General features: G+C 38.5%; 1 protein-coding gene across 6 annotated transcripts; it reads right to left on the bottom strand.

Annotated features, from left to right (window-relative positions):
- KBTBD3 (kelch repeat and BTB domain containing 3) lies at positions 1,842-17,206 on the bottom strand. Of its 6 annotated transcripts, none has more exons than XM_021380612.1 (4): positions 17,070-17,173; positions 11,956-12,106; positions 6,652-6,899; positions 1,842-3,959 (listed from the first exon to the last, which is right to left on the bottom strand). In XM_021380612.1, the coding sequence occupies exons 3-4, from the start codon at positions 6,873-6,875 to the stop codon at positions 2,339-2,341; spliced, it is 1,845 nt and encodes a 614-aa protein (XP_021236287.1). In that variant the 5' UTR covers positions 6,876-6,899; positions 11,956-12,106; positions 17,070-17,173; the 3' UTR covers positions 1,842-2,338. The 6 variants fall into 6 exon arrangements, with proteins under 6 accessions (XP_021236287.1, XP_021236300.1, XP_021236277.1 ...); XM_021380625.1 differs by having other exon boundaries at positions 11,956-12,021; positions 17,070-17,159; XM_021380602.1 differs by having other exon boundaries at positions 11,956-12,694; positions 17,070-17,158.

The following is a 17,313-nucleotide window of genomic DNA, read 5'->3' as shown; positions in this document are numbered from 1 at the left end:
CACTATGGAGCAATGGAGGATAGCAAAGAATAAAAATTGCTTGCTCCTTCCAATAACCAGTGATAGCTCAAGAGGAGGGCAATCTCTACCCAGAGAGATGCTGCTCCCTCAGCTGCTAATCCTTAGATGAGAGTGAGAAGGGACGGATCCAGGCTCCAGCCTTTCAGTCACTCAGGTGCATTGCTTGCACGTGAGCTCCCTGGGTTAGCCACGCCTTCTCACCTGGTGCTCAACCATTGGTTCAGGCCATGACCTGGCAATTCTGCTGCAGCCTTGTATTTCTGATGGAAAGTGACAAGTTGTGATAATTAAATGAAGTCTATGCTATCTTGAGTAGCCTACTAATGCTAAAACTACTATTCTCCTGTATTTCTATTTATTTTTCCCTTGATGTTTTAATAAGCATTAGTAGTATTCTCCATCTCTCCTAAGCTGTTTAATATGTATAGTTTTTACTAACAAAAAGTAGAATCTGATATAAAAATGATTGTAAAGGTTACCAGTCTAACTCTAGTTATAATATGATTTGGAGATTCACTACGAAAAGATCAAAATAAATGTAGAAGTTACCTGAAATACTACTACAACAAACTACTTACTTCTACAGAACTGACACATATCTTCGTACAAATTATTGAGGGGGAAAGTTCCACTATTAATAGGTTACCCAAATGTGCATAATCTTCATTTACATTCTTATGAAAATTCTTACAATATTATCTAACTTTTAAAAGATATCTGATAAATTATAAAAAATGACAAAATTGGATATTTCCATAGTTTACTGTTTGAAAGAAAAATATGTTGCTAGGCAATATTAAGCATTAAGCATTAATATTGAGCTTTTCTTTTGCTAAAAGTACATGCACCAGAGATGTGATAACAAAATTACAGCGGTTGTCTCAAGCCATGTAAAAGATGCATTAGGTACCTCACTAAATTTTGTTCATTTTTAAGCTGCTTGGAAAAGACGTGCTTAGATGTTTAGAACCATTCTGCCTGGCATAACATAACTTTATGGCCTAATTAGTACATAAGGGCTACTGAAATCTTATTTAAATATTTGGAAAGAAAGAAAATTCCCAGGCTGTGGAAGATTACAGGTGAGTTTATGAAACCTAGATAATTCCAGTGTCCTGTCAGACAGACACTTTGTACGCATGAGATCAAATTTACTTCACAGTAGTATTAATACTGAAAATCCATTACAATTTTAACATAATAGATTACTACAGAGTTTCTCAAGCAATATATTGCGTAGTGTTTACCTGGTAATAATTTAACACTTAAAATCGCCATGAAGTACAAGATGAAAGTGTTTTAATTCATTTAAACTACTACAGAATTTTTTAAAAATGATTTCTTTCCCTTCAGAAATACTATTTACTTTAAGTATGGGGGTTTATTTTTCTAACTTTGTATTCTATGTATTATAAGATACAAACTTTTCCAGTAGTTAACTGAAGCAACAGCTAAAACTTAATTTTGCAACTTTCTGCTGCAAGCAGCCTATTGGCTGCTTAGCAGAAACCACTGCAGACTTCGGAGATGGAAGACTTCTGTTAGAAAACATCCTGAAGTGTGTTTTCTTGCAGTGATTGAGGTGACCATCTGTGCCGCAAAGTTCCCACGTGAATCATCCACCCTGTAGAAATCTTGCTCACCCTGCAAAATGTTATCAAAGCCACAGCGACGGGATGAAAACAGAAAGTACAGCTACTACTAAGGCACAAGGATGGAACAAAACTGGTCAAACTGAAGAGCTGATGTAAGATGATGGGAATTTTCAGTCTCTTCAATTAGACACCTGGTTTTAATGCTGTGAAGGTCACTTTGGCTTTTCCCCTTGCCCAGGTCATTCTAATAAGATAAAACTGACAATGAAGTCCTCTAACAGGTTTGTGAATACCAAAAAAAAAGGGAAAAAAAAGGGAAACATCATGAATGTAGATTTCTTTACACTTCAGTTACATAGGGAAAACAGTATCGCTATCGGTTTTCTCACTCAGCAATTTATCTCCTGGGTCAACTGTGATTATTACAGAAATAATGGCACATATTACAAAATAAATTCCCCATTACTTTTTTTTTTTAAAGTAGTATTTTGAAAATTATTCAGACAATTACAGAGAAGATTTGTATATAAAACTAAGTAATTCTTAATATATAATGACTAGGATGAATGGGAATTTTATAGACCCTTTCGAAAACATTTCTATAGCAGACAATTTAAACTGAAGATTTAAAACAAAAATAGTACATATTTTTCTGCAAACTAATACTGAAAAATCTGTTCTAAAACTTGTGCATTTAAATAGATTATTTTGAATCAGGAATTTCAAAATTCTCCAGAGCAAATTGTCATTACAGATGACCAGGGGTCCCTATACTTATTAAACTGAATGACCTGACAGTAAAATTCAGTTAAGGCTCTTGGCATTGGGGAAACTTCTTCCCACTCAGACCTGTTACTGTGGTAGACTTGAACTTCATCTGTGATTTCTTCTGGAGCATAATCACCGCCTAATATATAAATTTTGTCTTCTGTCCCAACTGCCCCTGCATTGAATCCAGCACATTCAAAAGATCCTTCCCCTTTCCAAACACAGGTTTCTGGGCAAAAGCTGTAGACTTTGTAGGTGGAGAGATCACATATGTACAATGTGCAGTTCACTGGAACAGCTTTGATTAGAGTTGCGTGGAAAAACTGCCCAAATTCTGCTACGAGCTCCGACCACTGATCAGTCATAGCGTTATACTTAAAGAAACAGTCAAGAGACGGATTAAAGGCATCTGTAATTTCTACTTCTGAGCCAAGGACGTAAATTATATTCTGACATGCACTTGCTTCTGGATAGTAGATACCTCTTGGTAATTGGCTTACAGATTTCCAGTCTTTGGAAAGAGGATTATATGATTCTACATCCAAAAGACTTCGGGTTTCTTGAGCTCCTCTGGTCTTTCCACCTATGACAAACAACTGGTTTAAGGTGACAACAGATGTGTGCATTGTCCTTGGTTTTCTCATAGCTGACACTATGGAGAATTCATTGCGGACTGGACAGTAGCACCAGGTTTGGTCCGTGGCATCATGAAACGGTTCAGCAATATGAAGCCTGACCGTCCTGTAACAATTCCCTTTGCATCCTCCAGTTATAAATATTTTTTCTCCGTAGCTAGATAAGCTTGACCCTGGAAGATCAATCATGTGTGTATGTGGTAGTTCTTTCCATTTATCTGTTTTGATGTTGTAACAAAATGTATGCCTGTTTTCTCCGTCTTCATCAGTTTTATGAACAAATATGTATTTTTCTGTTGTTGAAGGGCGTGCATCTGGAAATAGTCCGCTAAAGTCTTGCACACTTTTAACTGCATCACTGATTATTACTGAACAATTAGCACTTTTAAGTAAATATTCTTCCGAATGCAGAAAGTCTTGCAAAGTCTTTTCAGGTAACTGGTGTAGCCTCACTTTTTTGATCAAATTGGGCAGATACTTCTGTCGCGTTTCTACATTATGTTTGGTCCACTGAAGAACAGCATTCAACACTGATTCTTCCTCAGGGACATTTAGTTCGTCAGCTTCAAGACATTTTTGTAATATCTCGAAATTCATCTCCAAAAAGTCACTTGATCTTAGTAGCAGGGAGAAGTGGTGCTGTACAAAATCTAGTGCATGATCAAATAAGCGGACAGAACCATAACTTTCCGACAGAGAAAGCAACTGTAAGCAATTGACAAGATCGATACTTTTTATGAGAAAGTCACTGCAAGCTTTGGAAAGGAGTGAAACTTGAAGGAATGATGACAGCTGGAAGAGCATTTCCACGTTATCATTTGTTATCTCTGTTTTTCCTGTGTAAGCGTAATCAAGAAAAGCTTTCACTGCCTTGGGTGATAGATTACTAATAGTAACATTGCCATCATCTCGTTCTTTCATATTAACTTCAAACAGGGCTCTGTGAATAAAATATAGAAGATATACACAGAAATTAAGGATCTAGCAAACAGGAGGCAATACTGATGTGAGAAGGAAGAGATAATTGGGGGGTATAATAAGGTGGGATGGCTGTATAGATCTAAAATGTGAAGGTTAGCAAAAATAAGAATACATTGACTTGATATGCTATCAGAAAAAAAAGATTAGTGATAGCATACTCAAAGCGATGGCTCAAAAATGATAGCAGCTATGTTTTCTATGGATTTTCAAAGAGAGATGAAATCTACAACGCTCAGTGGGAGCGGAAGTTGTTAGGGGCAGCGTCAGTTTCAACAGTTTGAGAAAGGCTGATTTAAAAAATATATAGCAAAAAACCAACATGATTTAGGTCAGGCACTGTGGATGAATACAGAAAATTAAGAGGAAAAAGGCCTTCCAAACTGCACGTTGGAACAACTGGCAGGGTGCATGATGGGTACATTCCTCAGGAATGAAAATGGGTGAGTGATGAGAGGAGAAAAAATATGAGGAGCAGCTTTCATTTTTGCTTTAGAGCTGACAGACAGATTTATACAGGCAGATGTCATAAAAAATGAGGTTTTGACAAAGTATTTGATGATAAAATGTCCTGCACAAAAAACAGATTGTGACTGACTACCGACAGTTGTTGAAATTGTGAAACAAACATTATTGATCAGTAGATCTGTCTAAATTTTATTGCAACTTCGAGTACTTTATTACTAAATACATAATAACTATGTCTTAACTTTTAACGACTGCACACAATCTAACATTCTGAAATAAAATAATTAAGGTATTGCAATCTGGCAAGAGAACCATTCTGCCATGTCATTTGCCCTCACCCTCCTGGAGCATACCATCAGGGTCCCGGATTTGACAATAGACGATAGTAGAGAAAGATTTACACATATGATTCCAAATACTGGGTATATAATTTGGATTAATAATAAATCATAGGTAGTTCCTATTTAAAAAAAAAAATGAGTTTTATATCATAGCTCTCTTACACAATTAGTATCTGGATAGTATGTGATATTCAAAATCCCATACTTTTATGAAGCCAAAGAAGAAAATAGAAACCACTGTGTACAGCATATTCTTTGGAAAGTGAACATCAAATAAAGCAGAAACTCACCTCCTGAACAAGAAGGTAAAATTACAAAAAGAAACTTACGTCCCCAAACCTTTTTAGATAATAAATGACTCAGTCTTTTGAAGCTATGATACAAATCTCTAGGCTGCAGAGTAAAATGGAAAGGGTACTGGGTGCCTAGGAAATAAAGCTTCACTTACAAGCAATAGCAACTGAGCAATACTAGAAGAAAAAGTGGAGTTAGGAAAAGGCTTTGAATCCAAAAGCTAACAAGTAGGGAGCAAAATGTTACTGAATCTTGGGTATACAGAATGAAACCCAAACTAAGAGAAGTCCAAAGGAAAGAAAGATAATCTTTTAGATGAAAAGCTTTTTATCTAGTGGACACAGGTACTTTTTATTCCCTGAAGGTAATAGGTAGGCCTTGCATTGCAGGACTATTTACAAATTCTATGGCTGCTGTTAAGAACTGTTATACACAAACTCTTCTGGCAAATTTTAATCCAAAAAGCCTATTGGTAGTGAAAACACTACTCCAGCTCTAAAAATTACCACTGGAAGCCATTTCATGCTAATATTCCTTTCTATCAGTGTCTCTATGGAGCCAAGCAGTACTGTATGTTAAAGCAAAGCCAGATCTGCTGCTACAGTGAAGAAATATCTCATCTGCATTTCTTCTTTAGTCAGTAGTCCTAAAGACACGTGTCTCGCTATGTCCTGCGTCATATGTGGCAGACTTCTGCAGACTGTGGGATGTTCTAGGCCATTTGAGAATAATGTATCCCTTACATACAGGCAACTGAATTAAGTTCACTAACTCATTTTCAGGACCCCAGTTTTTCATTGTTAGAGCATCTTAGTTTTGTGTTTCAGTAAAAAATATATTTAGAAACAGGTTTTCAGTTTGGGTTTGCACATCTCAGCCTTACTAAGGAAAATGTTAGCAAGGTTTGTCATAAATTCTATATGGGACTAATCTGTCCCTTAGAAATGTATAGCTTTAAGTATCAGAACGAAGATCACAGTTTTCTTTCATGCTGAAAGGCTGAAATTTGTCGTTTGGAAAAAATACTAGATATCTGCTTAAGTAACTCTGAAGACAAACCGTGCTATTCTGATTACTCATCTTATTATAACAAAATCCAACCCAACTCCAAAGCCATGAACAATTTATCCACAATTGTTCAATGCAAAATGTATCTGGAATCAATGTTATGCTTCACAATATAAATGTGTCAAAGTACACAGACTGTTCCACGCAAAGTCAAATCTCGAAGATACACAATTTGTGTCAGTTCTGCTGAACAGAAGGGTCGTGCAGAAGTGTTTAACATCTTTGTCCCAGTGAAAAGTCCCAGTGAAATGCACAGACTGCTGTTTGAATCTCAAACTCACAGGCTCCTCAGGTCACTTTGGAAATCTAACAATGCAATTATTTACTATCTGTATTACAGTGTTTGACCGCTTCAGTGAAAACTCTGCAAACATACAAAAGTTGTGATGATTTATCTTTTAATTTTTGTAATAATATTATTTCCCTCCCTTCCGAAGAATTTCCAATGCATTTCCTGCCAACTCATGCCAAAATTATATTTACCTGAAAAAATCACTGCAAGCTGCCAGTACACAGCGATGACAAGGAATGACTTCATCTTTCACAATAATTTTAAAGTCAAAAAATATATTTTGTTCTCTGAACTTTTGTAGTACTTTTAGAATTTGTTGTCCATGACCTTCAGCCACTAAGGAATTAATTTTACTTTCAGGAACAGAAATTCCATTGCAAATAGGTCTGCAAATGTAATCTCGTTGATTGGCCATATTTTCTTCAATCTATTCATGAACCTGAAATGGAAAAATAAGTAATTGATTTTATGGTCTTTTTTTTTTTTTAATCAGTATGCCATAAACCAAAAATCCTAGCATGGAAATTGGTTTGCAAGTCATACAGACATACTTTGAAAAGTAATGTATCTGACATGTAGCAAAGAGCATGCCTACACATAGTACCCACCTGCAGGAATTTTTTCAATAGAGTCCACAGGAAGCACGCCAGGGAGCATGTTACATATTTTAATAGTCATTTCAGACAGATTGTTGCTAGGCTTACCCTCCAAAAACCTCAATTTCTTATAATTTGATTTAAAATGAAGATGGAAAAGGAAAGGTTTATTATATATTTTTAGATTCCACAAGGTTTATCTACATATTACAAACCCCCAAACTCAATGGACTTCCCAAATCTTGCTGTGCAAGGGAGATAGAAGCTCATGGTTACTTGCTAAGTGGATTATCATTAGGCACTCCAGACTAAAATAGTGCAACGCAAACACCAGCAGTCTGGCCTAATCACAGGATTGTTAGGATTTGCCAGATGGGGTCATTTAGAGACAGTTTGGTGACAGGCTGGATATTAGGAAAAATTTCTTCTCAGAAAGAATGGTGAGGCACTGGCACAGGCTGCCCAGGGAGGTGGTGGAGTCACAGCCCATGGAGGTGTTCAAGAAAAGTGGAGATGTAGCACTGAGTGACAGGGTTTAGTGGACATGGTGGGGATGAGTTGATGGTTGGACTAGATGATCTTAGTGGTCTTTTCCAAACTTAATGATTCTATCATTCTATTACAGTGCAACTCTGTTTATGTCAACTGATACTGATTTTTACCTTGCAACCTCTACTCTTGCCTTTGCCTAGGGATTATGCTGCACACTGTGAGCTTCATTTACACTGGCGCAAATTAACTGGGCTCAGAACTGATTCAAACTTAATATGGTGGCAATCTCCCTTTCAGTAGAAAGTTTTTCTAGTGAAAAGCCCTATACTGAAGTGAATTGTTTGTGCAGTTAAGTTGGGCTTTGCAATTTTTTTTTACATTAAAAATACCTTATTTAACCTTGATGGCATTATGAAACTTCAAATATATTTTATTTACACCGATCCTAAGAGCAATCCATACTGCTACAGATGCATAAGCTGACCTTTCTGGAAATTTGAGTCAAACTTCCCTATTTTAAAGCATAAACAAATTTGGATTACAGGACTCTGCTTCCACAATTCCAATCATATTTGCAACAGAAAATGGCCCACTTGAATCAACAAAGAAAGGGGGAAAAAAAGTCCAAGCCAAATGTGTAGTCCAGAATAATAATGATTTTGTTTTTTTAATTTTGTGAAAAGGCTTATCTGATCAGGTGATACACTCAGAGCAAACTTAACCATCAGGCAACCTTCTTCATGGGAGGTATTTTCAGAGCAGACTGAGCTATAATTTTATCTAGTCAGGTAGTTCCACCCACAAGGAGACCTCCATGTCTCCTGGAATAGAAGAGATCCATTCATCTTGATCCCAGCACTGGCACCCCTGAAGCAAGCATCTTCTCATTCCCATGGCCAGACTATCTCACATATTCACTCTTCCAATTTTAAATCTGAGGAACTAGGAAAGTACAGAAGAACAAGATCACCATTTACTCTGTTAATGTATGGTCTCATAAACCCCCAACTTCTGTAATCATTAAGTTTTCTTTAGTATGTCAGAATGCTCTAGAATACCCTTTCCTTATGACCTTCAATTCTGTTCCTCAAAAGACTAAATCTGCTTCAGTAAAACTTGTTGTCCACATCTGAATGAAACTTAAGTGAATTTCTAGGTTTATTTAGCATTACATAAAGCAAAAGTTTTTTTTTAGGAAGGAAATGTAAACCTTTTCACAGATTTCTGGAATTGATAATAGATAGTAGACATGTCCCTCCTTTTACATGTAATTTCTATAGCATGCTCTGACCTACTATTTGCTTTCTGTAGGTAAAATTACCAGTTTCAGTAATATCCATCTTTGTATAAGGAACACAGAAACATCTAATGTCATCAGGTCCATCTCTGCGGGCAAAGGTATCACATAATTACTTTCGTAATGGCAGTATATTTTCAGTTTTCTTTCACCACCAATGTTTGCACTGAAAGACTATTCCAATAGTATCGATGCCAAGATCACAAGCATCCAAGTGCACATTCAATTTATTAATGTTTACATTCATGTGATCTTCTGACAAAATTGTCATTTGACTTAATTTTCCTTTGTGATGTTTATTCACTCATAACTCTCAAGTGATGATATCCTATCTCAGCTTTTGTTAGGATTAATTAAACAATTGTCAGACCTTCTAAGGCCATTTATGAGTCCGAATTTGTTTTTCTTATTATTTCTTGCACTTTTCTCTTCATGCAGTCCAGTTTGAGTTCATCTTTCTTTCACTGTTGTTAGATTTATTGTACAGCATGATGGTTAAATTCTCATCAGTGCTTCACTACTCATCCAGTGGTCATCCACTGTATTCTAAATCCTAATCCGTTATAGCAATGTCTCCTTATCTTGTATTAAAAGCAAATTTTAGCAATGTACCACTACTGTTTTTGTCTGACATTAAGATACTAATGAATACTGTGCTGTTGTTTAGCCTAATTTACTCTTCCCTCCTCTCCATTGAAAATCAATCAATCAATCAATTCTCATCTTCCCTGTAGCTAATTCCCACCCTATTTGATAGCTTTTGTACCAATTTACCAGTTTGATGGATATGTTCATGATTTTAAGAGCCCTACAAAATACTTGAACAAGATAGCTAAAAGTTGGCATGTTAAAACAGGGCCACCAGGTATTTATAATTATTTAATGCATTCTCCTACAAGGCCATATGAATTAATCAATAGTTACATTTATAAATATTTGATTGAGTTACTGACAGCAGGGTAAAAACATAGATGGCACAAGCATATGTTGCATACATCTGTAGCTCAGGAAAACTGGGCAATGAGCCTCCTCATTTTTGTTCTATTTACTTCCACGGGATTCCAGTTACGAAGTCTACCTTTATATAGATTAACCAAGAACCAAACTGCATTAGATGGTTCATGAGACTTAGGATCTCCTTTTATTTCTTAACATAAGGCTGTGTGCCATACAGTCTCTTCTCAAGGCACACAAAAGCTCTGTATACTCAAGCCCTTTTCTGTCACACAACTGGCTTGGCACTCATCACATAACCAGCCTTCCAGCATCTCCTGTATTGTTACACATCTGACCTCTAATACTAGTATGTGTCTGGGTATTGCCTGCTGTGAGATGAAATGTGTTCTCTGATATGAGGAAACAGAAGGTACCTCAACACTTGACAATGCTTCTCTGCTCACATACTGAAGGTTTTCACATCTTTCACTGATGAATGCCTACATTTCGATAGATGCACAACTGGTCATAAGAATGGCAAGATTCACAGCACCCTGAAGAAAGAAACAGGGGGGGACACATCACAGCTACAGGAATAATTCAGCTATCTGCCATATGGTCTTCTCACTGATGATGTCCTGACATATGGGAGCCGAGGGTTGCTGTGTAGGTTTGTGCTCGTGGGCTCCATGTGCTCACAGCTGACGGTCTGCTATTCTTACTGTACAGTTATTCCTTTCACTCTTGCTCCGCCTTGTCAAAGCAAATTTAATTTTTCTTTCCAAATTCATAGTTTTGTGTATAGCTTTTAAGAATTAGCCTGGCTTTTTTTAAAAAAAAAAAAAGAAAGAAAAAAAAGAAAGAAAAAAAAAGAAAAAAAAAGAAAAAAAAAGAAAAAAAAAGAAAAAAAAGAAAAAAAAAGAAAAAAAAAGAAAAAAAGAAAAAAAAAGAAAAAAAAAGTGAAAAAAGAGAAAAAAAAGAAAAAAGAAAAAAAAAGAAAAAAAAAGAAAAAAAAGAAAAAAAAAGAAAAAAAAAGAAAAAAAAACCTTAAAGTTTTTCTTGCTTGAAAGTCATAGACTCATAGAATGGTTTGGGTTGGAAGGGACCTTTCAGATCATCTAGTTCCAACCCCCCTGCTGTAGGCAGGGACACCTCCCTCTAGACCAGGTTGCTCACAGCCCCATCCAACCTGGCCTTCAATGCTTCCAGGGAGGGGGCATCCACAATGTCTCTTGGCAACCTGTTCCAGTGTCTCACCACCTTCACAGTAAAGAATTTCTTCCTAATATCTAGCTAAATCTACCCTCTTCCAGTTTAAAGCCATTTCCCCTGCTCCTGTCACTACCTGCCCTTACAAAAAGTCCCTCCCCAGCTTTCCTGTAGGCCCTCTTCAGGTAATGGAAGGTCTCATCAAATAACTGGCCAACTGGCCACTGCAATGACATTTAATGAAACTTCAAAGTTATTAGGGTCAACCCCACATGATATATCATCAAGGAGACAGACATACCTTTCAAGGCTATCTCTTCAGACCTCCAGTTGAGGACAGGGCATTCTGCACACCAGACAGTTAACTGGCAAGAAATGGCCTGTCTGTGTCTGGCCACAAAGCAAACCAAAGCAGCTAGCAGTTGATCAAAAGAAGGCTGGGCATGATAAGGTAACTGCAGTCATTACTGTGGATGAACTAAGGAAACACCTCGAGAGAGCATTACATGGTTCATCACAAAGTCCAATAAAAAGGATCCAGACCTCATTAGTTCTGCTTTTCACAAGATCCCCTCTGTTTTAATGTGCCCTGTTCCCAAGAGGAAAAGGAATGAAGCAGTCTAGAAAACAATGAGCCAGGTGACCCAGATGTTAGGTATCCACACTGAGAAGTGTGATAAGCCCATACTATGGGCACGCATTCCTATTAGTAGTACCTCATCTATTGGTAAAAAGCTACAAGAAAATGCTTGACTCTCCTTAATGCTTGAAAACTCAGCAAATAGCTGCAAAAACACTCACTGTACTCCTAGAGGAATTCTTTTACTTCACTGATGCATGGGCAGTTTGTGCAGGGTGTTTCAGCAGGAAGGGTGCCTCAGCTCTGCTGGAAGCAATGTTTTGTTGGGGCAGTTAGCTTGGAGGTTCACAGCTGGGGAAGCTCCAGTATGGTGGTGAGCACTCACCTGAGGGCTAAAACCAGTGCCTCTTCAGCGAAATCCCAGATGTTAGATGCATCTGTCCAGATAGAACTGGTAAGAAAGGAGACCTCGGTTCAGGTGGGTGATTGTTCCAAGTGCTCCAGACCTTCTCCTACTGATAAGGTAAATACCTGCACTAAAAAGAGCTAATGGATAAACTTAAAGGGAAGAAGAAGGTCCAAGAAATGTGGAAAAAGGGCCTGACCTCAGTCCCTGGAAAGCTGATGGAACAACTTGTTCTGGATGCCACCTCCAAGCAATTAGATGAGAAGCTTATTAGTCAACAGCGATTCACCAAGAGGAAATAGTGCTTGACCAACCTGGTAGCCTTCTACGATGTCATCACTGGTTGGGTTGATGAGGGGAGAGCAGTGTATGTTGTGTACCTTGACTTCAGCGAAGCATCTGACACTGTCTCCCACAGCATCCTTGTAATGAAGCTTAGAAAGTGTGGGATAGATAAGTGTACAGTGAGCTGGTTGAGAACTGGCTGACTGGCAGAGCTCAGACAGTTGTGATCAATGAAACAGAGTCCACCTGGAGCCCTAGAACTAGCGGTGTTTCCCAGGAGTCAGTGCTGGGTCTGATCTCGTTCAACATCTTCATTAATGACATGGATGAAGAGATAGAGTCCACCCTCAGTAAGTTTGCTGATGATACAAAATGGGGAGGAGTGGCAGACATGCCAGAAGACTGTGCTGCAATTCAGCAGGACCTGGACAGTCTGGAGATTTGGACAGAGAGAAACCTGATGAGGTTCAAAAAAAAAATCAAGTGTAGAGTCCTGCACGTGGGGAGAAATGCATCAGTACAGATTAGGGGATGACCTGCTAAACAGAAGCTCTGCAGAGAAGGACCTAGAGGTCCTGGCGGACAACAAGTTGGCCATGAGCCAGCAGTATGCCCTTGCAGCCAAGGCCAATGATATCCTGGGGTGCATTAAAAACAGCGTGGCCAGCAGGTTGAGGGAGGTGATCCTCCCCTTCTACTCTGCCCTGGGGAGGCCACATTTGGAATACTATGTCCAGTTCTGGGCTCCTCAGTTCAAAAAAATCAGGAATCTCCTAGAAAGAGTCCAGTGGAGGACGAAAAAAATGATACAGGGTTTGGAGCATCTCCTGTATGAGTAAAGACTGAGTAACCTGGGTCTGTTCAGGGAAGACTGAGATGGGATCTGATTGGTGTTTATAAATATCTAAAGTGCAGGAAACAATTAGATGAGCCCAGACTCTTTTCAGTGGTGTGTAGTGATAGGTCAAGGAGCAATGACGAAAAACTGGAACACAGGAAGTTCCATGCTCTTCCAACCCCTGCAATTCTCCAACGGTAATATTTTCTTTTCAAAAGACAGTTGTAAGATGTAAACACTGTTATAAAAACTTTCTACTATTTGGCACCAACCACAATCCTTCTTAGATGTTATCTGTAGTTCTGTATATGGGAGAAACTGAAATGTGTAATTTATCTATTTATACTTTTCCTTTGATAAGTCCAGCTGCCCTTCAGAGTATCAACTTTATACTCTGGATATTTTTTGAATCCTAGACGTTACATTAAGAGACCATAAATAAAGCATACCATTAAACTTACCCAGGAGTCCAAAACATCCAAGACAGCCAGTTTCAAAATACCTTGACAGCCGCACATTAATAATCATAACCACTGCAGTACAACTCCTTCAATTTGCATTGGCATCCATTTCATCAGGCTTGAGATGACAAAGCAAACAGAACTGCTGAGTGAGCTTTGAGCAGGGACAAACTTTTGTTTGGGCGGTGTCTGCTGTGGTTGTCACCAGAGTACTCATCAGAACACACTCATCTATTTATAAATACTAACCAGCAGCACAATTAGCCTTAGATGCTGTGATTAACATATAAAATAGTTATAGTTTGCGCTAATGAAGATGAGAATGGTTTAAGGTGTGCTACTCTAAGCGAGTAAAAAAGGAAAGCTTATTAAACAAGGGAGGGGAAAAGGCATGTGTAAAAAGAATGAGTGCAAATGCTCAGATGAGGACATGGTACACTGTAACGCCGGTGGAGACTAACACCAAACTATTTTGATCATTTTATAATAATTTTTTTAAAAAAAATATAGCCAATTCTGTAACAGCTTGTTGTTTTGTGAGAGTATTCAGCATACATAAGTATCATGCATATGCAAGTTAGAAAAAACATGCCTACCTGACAATAAACATGGCTGAACCTTCTGCAATTGAGGAGATGCCTGAGACTGTTCCCAGTACAGTGGACACCCACTGCAGCCATGTATGCACTCACAGTATAAATAACACTCTCTTTGTAGATATTCTATCTTCTACTGATGCATCTTGCAAAAACAGTCTAAATCCAATCTTTATTTGGTACTTTAGTACTACAAACATTCGTAAAACAATCTTTATCAGTTTTATCTCAAAGCACACTATTACTGTGCTATAGCACTCTCTGTACAGCACTCTTAAAAAAAAAAAAGAAAAAAAGAATATTGATTCTTAATAGTTCTTATGAGGTATCTCATGAGAAATAGATTATGATTGAAGAGAGCATTACTTCTGTTGCTTAACCTGCTCCCTGCTTGGTTGGTATGTCTTACTTGACAGCAGGGTTTTAAACCAGTAGAATCATAAGTGCTGGTACTTTACAGCATACTTCGTATAAATAGGAAGAAAGAATTAATACAATGAAAAGAAAGGAATCGTATACGTTTTTGCGGGGAGGTTGTCATTTTTTAACACAAAATTCAACTGTAAAGAGAGTGTAAGTCTTCAAAAAATACTGTCTCTTATGAGACATCTGCTTTAGTATAGTAACAATTAGAATGCTATAATTTTTTGAGAGGTTCAGCATGTCAAGTTCAATGTTAAAATAATATTTTAAAATTTACTTTTGATATTTGACATATTTTATGCACTTACTAAGATGATTTGTTATTTTCGCTCCTGATCTATTCAAAGGGAGAGATAGTGTTTACTGACAATTTTTAAAGGCACTGCTTACCACTGCACATGTAATTTAACAGCTCCTAATTTAATACTCAGCAAGATGAATATGAGTGGAACAGATATCTAAAGGATTCAGTGACCCTTTTAAGTGCTTACTATACTGGCAAGAGAGAACTGAAATGTAAATTAAGTATAAATGTTATGTAGAAAGCCTTGCATTTTTATAGTTTGTTTTGCTTTTCTCCACTTTACCAACTCACTAGCTAAGATCTCAAACAGTAACAGAATTCCAGTTTCCTGTCTGGAAAATTCAGTGCAACTCTGTCTCACAGCTTTTTCATAAATAACTGAACTTCACAGAAAATGAACACTCAGTCAATCATTTTCAGACAATCAAAAAGATGCATGTGACATTCTGAGACGTTTAATGCACAAAGGTGGCATTTATCAATAATAGATATCGAGACAGTGTTATAAGAAGAAAAGGTGACACGGAGACTTTAAAGCTTTAATTCTTTAGAAGTGATTGAAAAAAATAGCATGAAAAGAAAAAAAAAAGGAAAAAAAAAAAAAGCACAAAAAGGAACAGCATGGTACCAGCAGGAAGCAGTGAAATCGCACTGATTCCTGGAGGCAATCCCAAAGTGGAAGGTTCCCTCTCTGCAAGCAGTGATCTTTAATGAAAATAAAAAAACAATATCAGTTAGAAAGACTCAAACTTCCTGGGATTTATTCCAAAGCTGTATTTTTTGTTTAGGTAAAGAAGTTCAAGAATTATAATTTTCATTTTCAGGAGAAAAAAAAAATAGGAGTTAAAATGCTGTGTTGTACTTCTAATTCTGGCAAATATCATAACTGCAAATTCTGGAAGAGAAAATCACTGTTTTTACTGCGTTTTATAGCCTCTTAATTTCTGTATGTGATTTAAAAAGGCTTTTTTCAAAACACACATGCGATATAGAGCATACTTATAGGATGTTTTAGTATACTTATAATCACAGCCTCTTTATAATCAAAATGCAGCTTTATATTATTCACCTTGTAGTGCATCTCAAACTTCAGTTCGCGCTTACAGAATCACAGAATGGCTTGGGCTGTAAAGGACCTCAAAGATCATCTAGTTCCACCCCCCAGAAATTATGTATAATTATGTGTAATCATAGAATCCTCTGAGTTAAAAGGGCCCATGCTTGTTTTTAATTTTTTTTTCAACAAACAAGCTAGTTAAAAGTACTGATACACTTACATCTCTGTAAGGAGAAAGCACATCCAGGTCAAACTTATTTATCAAACCTTAGATTTCTGGAACTGGGTAAGATATAACTACGACAAATGATTAACTAAGTACCAGTAAGGCCACAACTTTCTCCTCTGAGCGTGCAGAATACCCGACTTGAAATGCAAGGCTCAGCTACAAATCGATACAGTTGATCAGCATTTTCCTGCATTCTGCAGCTGTACTAAATCCTCCTCTGCTGCTCACTGATGTCTGTGCGGGTAACACACAGAGGAGTATGCATGACACCCTGTGCTTAAGTAATCAAGAATAACGGGAATAGTTTTTTTGGAAAATAAATTAATTGCGCTACTGATTCCTTCCTGGAACGCTTTCTTCCCCGAACATTACTTCAGGATTTGAAATATTTTGCATCAAGCAACCTATATTCAATTACAACTTCGCATCTAAGGAGCGGACAAACTGACTGCCTCCTGCTGACATTCAGGTGACCTAAAACTGAGGGCGTCCCGTGCCGACAGCCCACCAAGCGAGGTACTAGGGGATTGGAGACGCTTTTATTTGGCCATGGACTTCACACAGTCGAATCAAAGGAGGATAACAGACCACACGGGACAGCCACCACCTCCGCACCGCAGCGTTACACCCGCCCTCACAGCGCCCCGCCCGCGGGGGCCGGGAGCAGCCTCAGCGCCGTTCTGAGCATGCGCATCCCCCCGCACATGCGCCCCGCGGCACCTCCCTTCATTCTAAGGAAGGACTGAAGCTGGTAGGGCGGGGTGCTCAGAGCTGTTTTTTTCTTCTCGCAGCCCGACCGCTCGGCCTCGGGATGTGGAGGCCGTCAGCGCTGCTGTCCCTCCACACCCGGTGAAAAGCTATTCCCCCGTTCGCTCTCCCCTCCGAACGGCGCGTACCCACCTGCAGCCAACACCAGCAGCTCACCGACCAGTCTGGCCCACCCCCGCGCAATAGCGACGCCAGAAGATTGGCTCCTTCCGGCGTCACTCTCCCGGCTTTTGTACTCGGAATGGCTTCGCGGGCTGTCAATCCTCGTGAAAGCCCGCCCATCACGCCGAGCGGGTGCGTCTCTGACGTCACCGCGGGCGCAGCTCAGCCGCAAGGCACCGCCTTTCTTCTGATAGGCCGACACCTGGCGCATTCT

Source organism: Numida meleagris, chromosome 1 (assembly GCF_002078875.1).
Source record: "Numida meleagris isolate 19003 breed g44 Domestic line chromosome 1, NumMel1.0, whole genome shotgun sequence".
NCBI classification, from domain to species: Eukaryota; Metazoa; Chordata; class Aves; order Galliformes; family Numididae; genus Numida; species Numida meleagris.
Note: the sequence above shows the minus strand (reverse complement) of the source record. Positions and strands in the feature narration are given on the sequence as shown.

What these genes read in the sequence shown, in the direction of transcription:
- KBTBD3 (XM_021380631.1), bottom strand. Translation starts at nt 6,875, where the DNA reads ATGGCCAATCAACGAGATTACATTTGCAGACCTATTTGCAATGGAATT. An exon ending in GCTTGCAGTGATTTTTTCAG is followed by an intron (nt 3,960 to 6,651) that starts GTAAATATAATT and finishes TTTTATTCACAG; the next exon opens with AGCCCTGTTTGAAGTTAATA.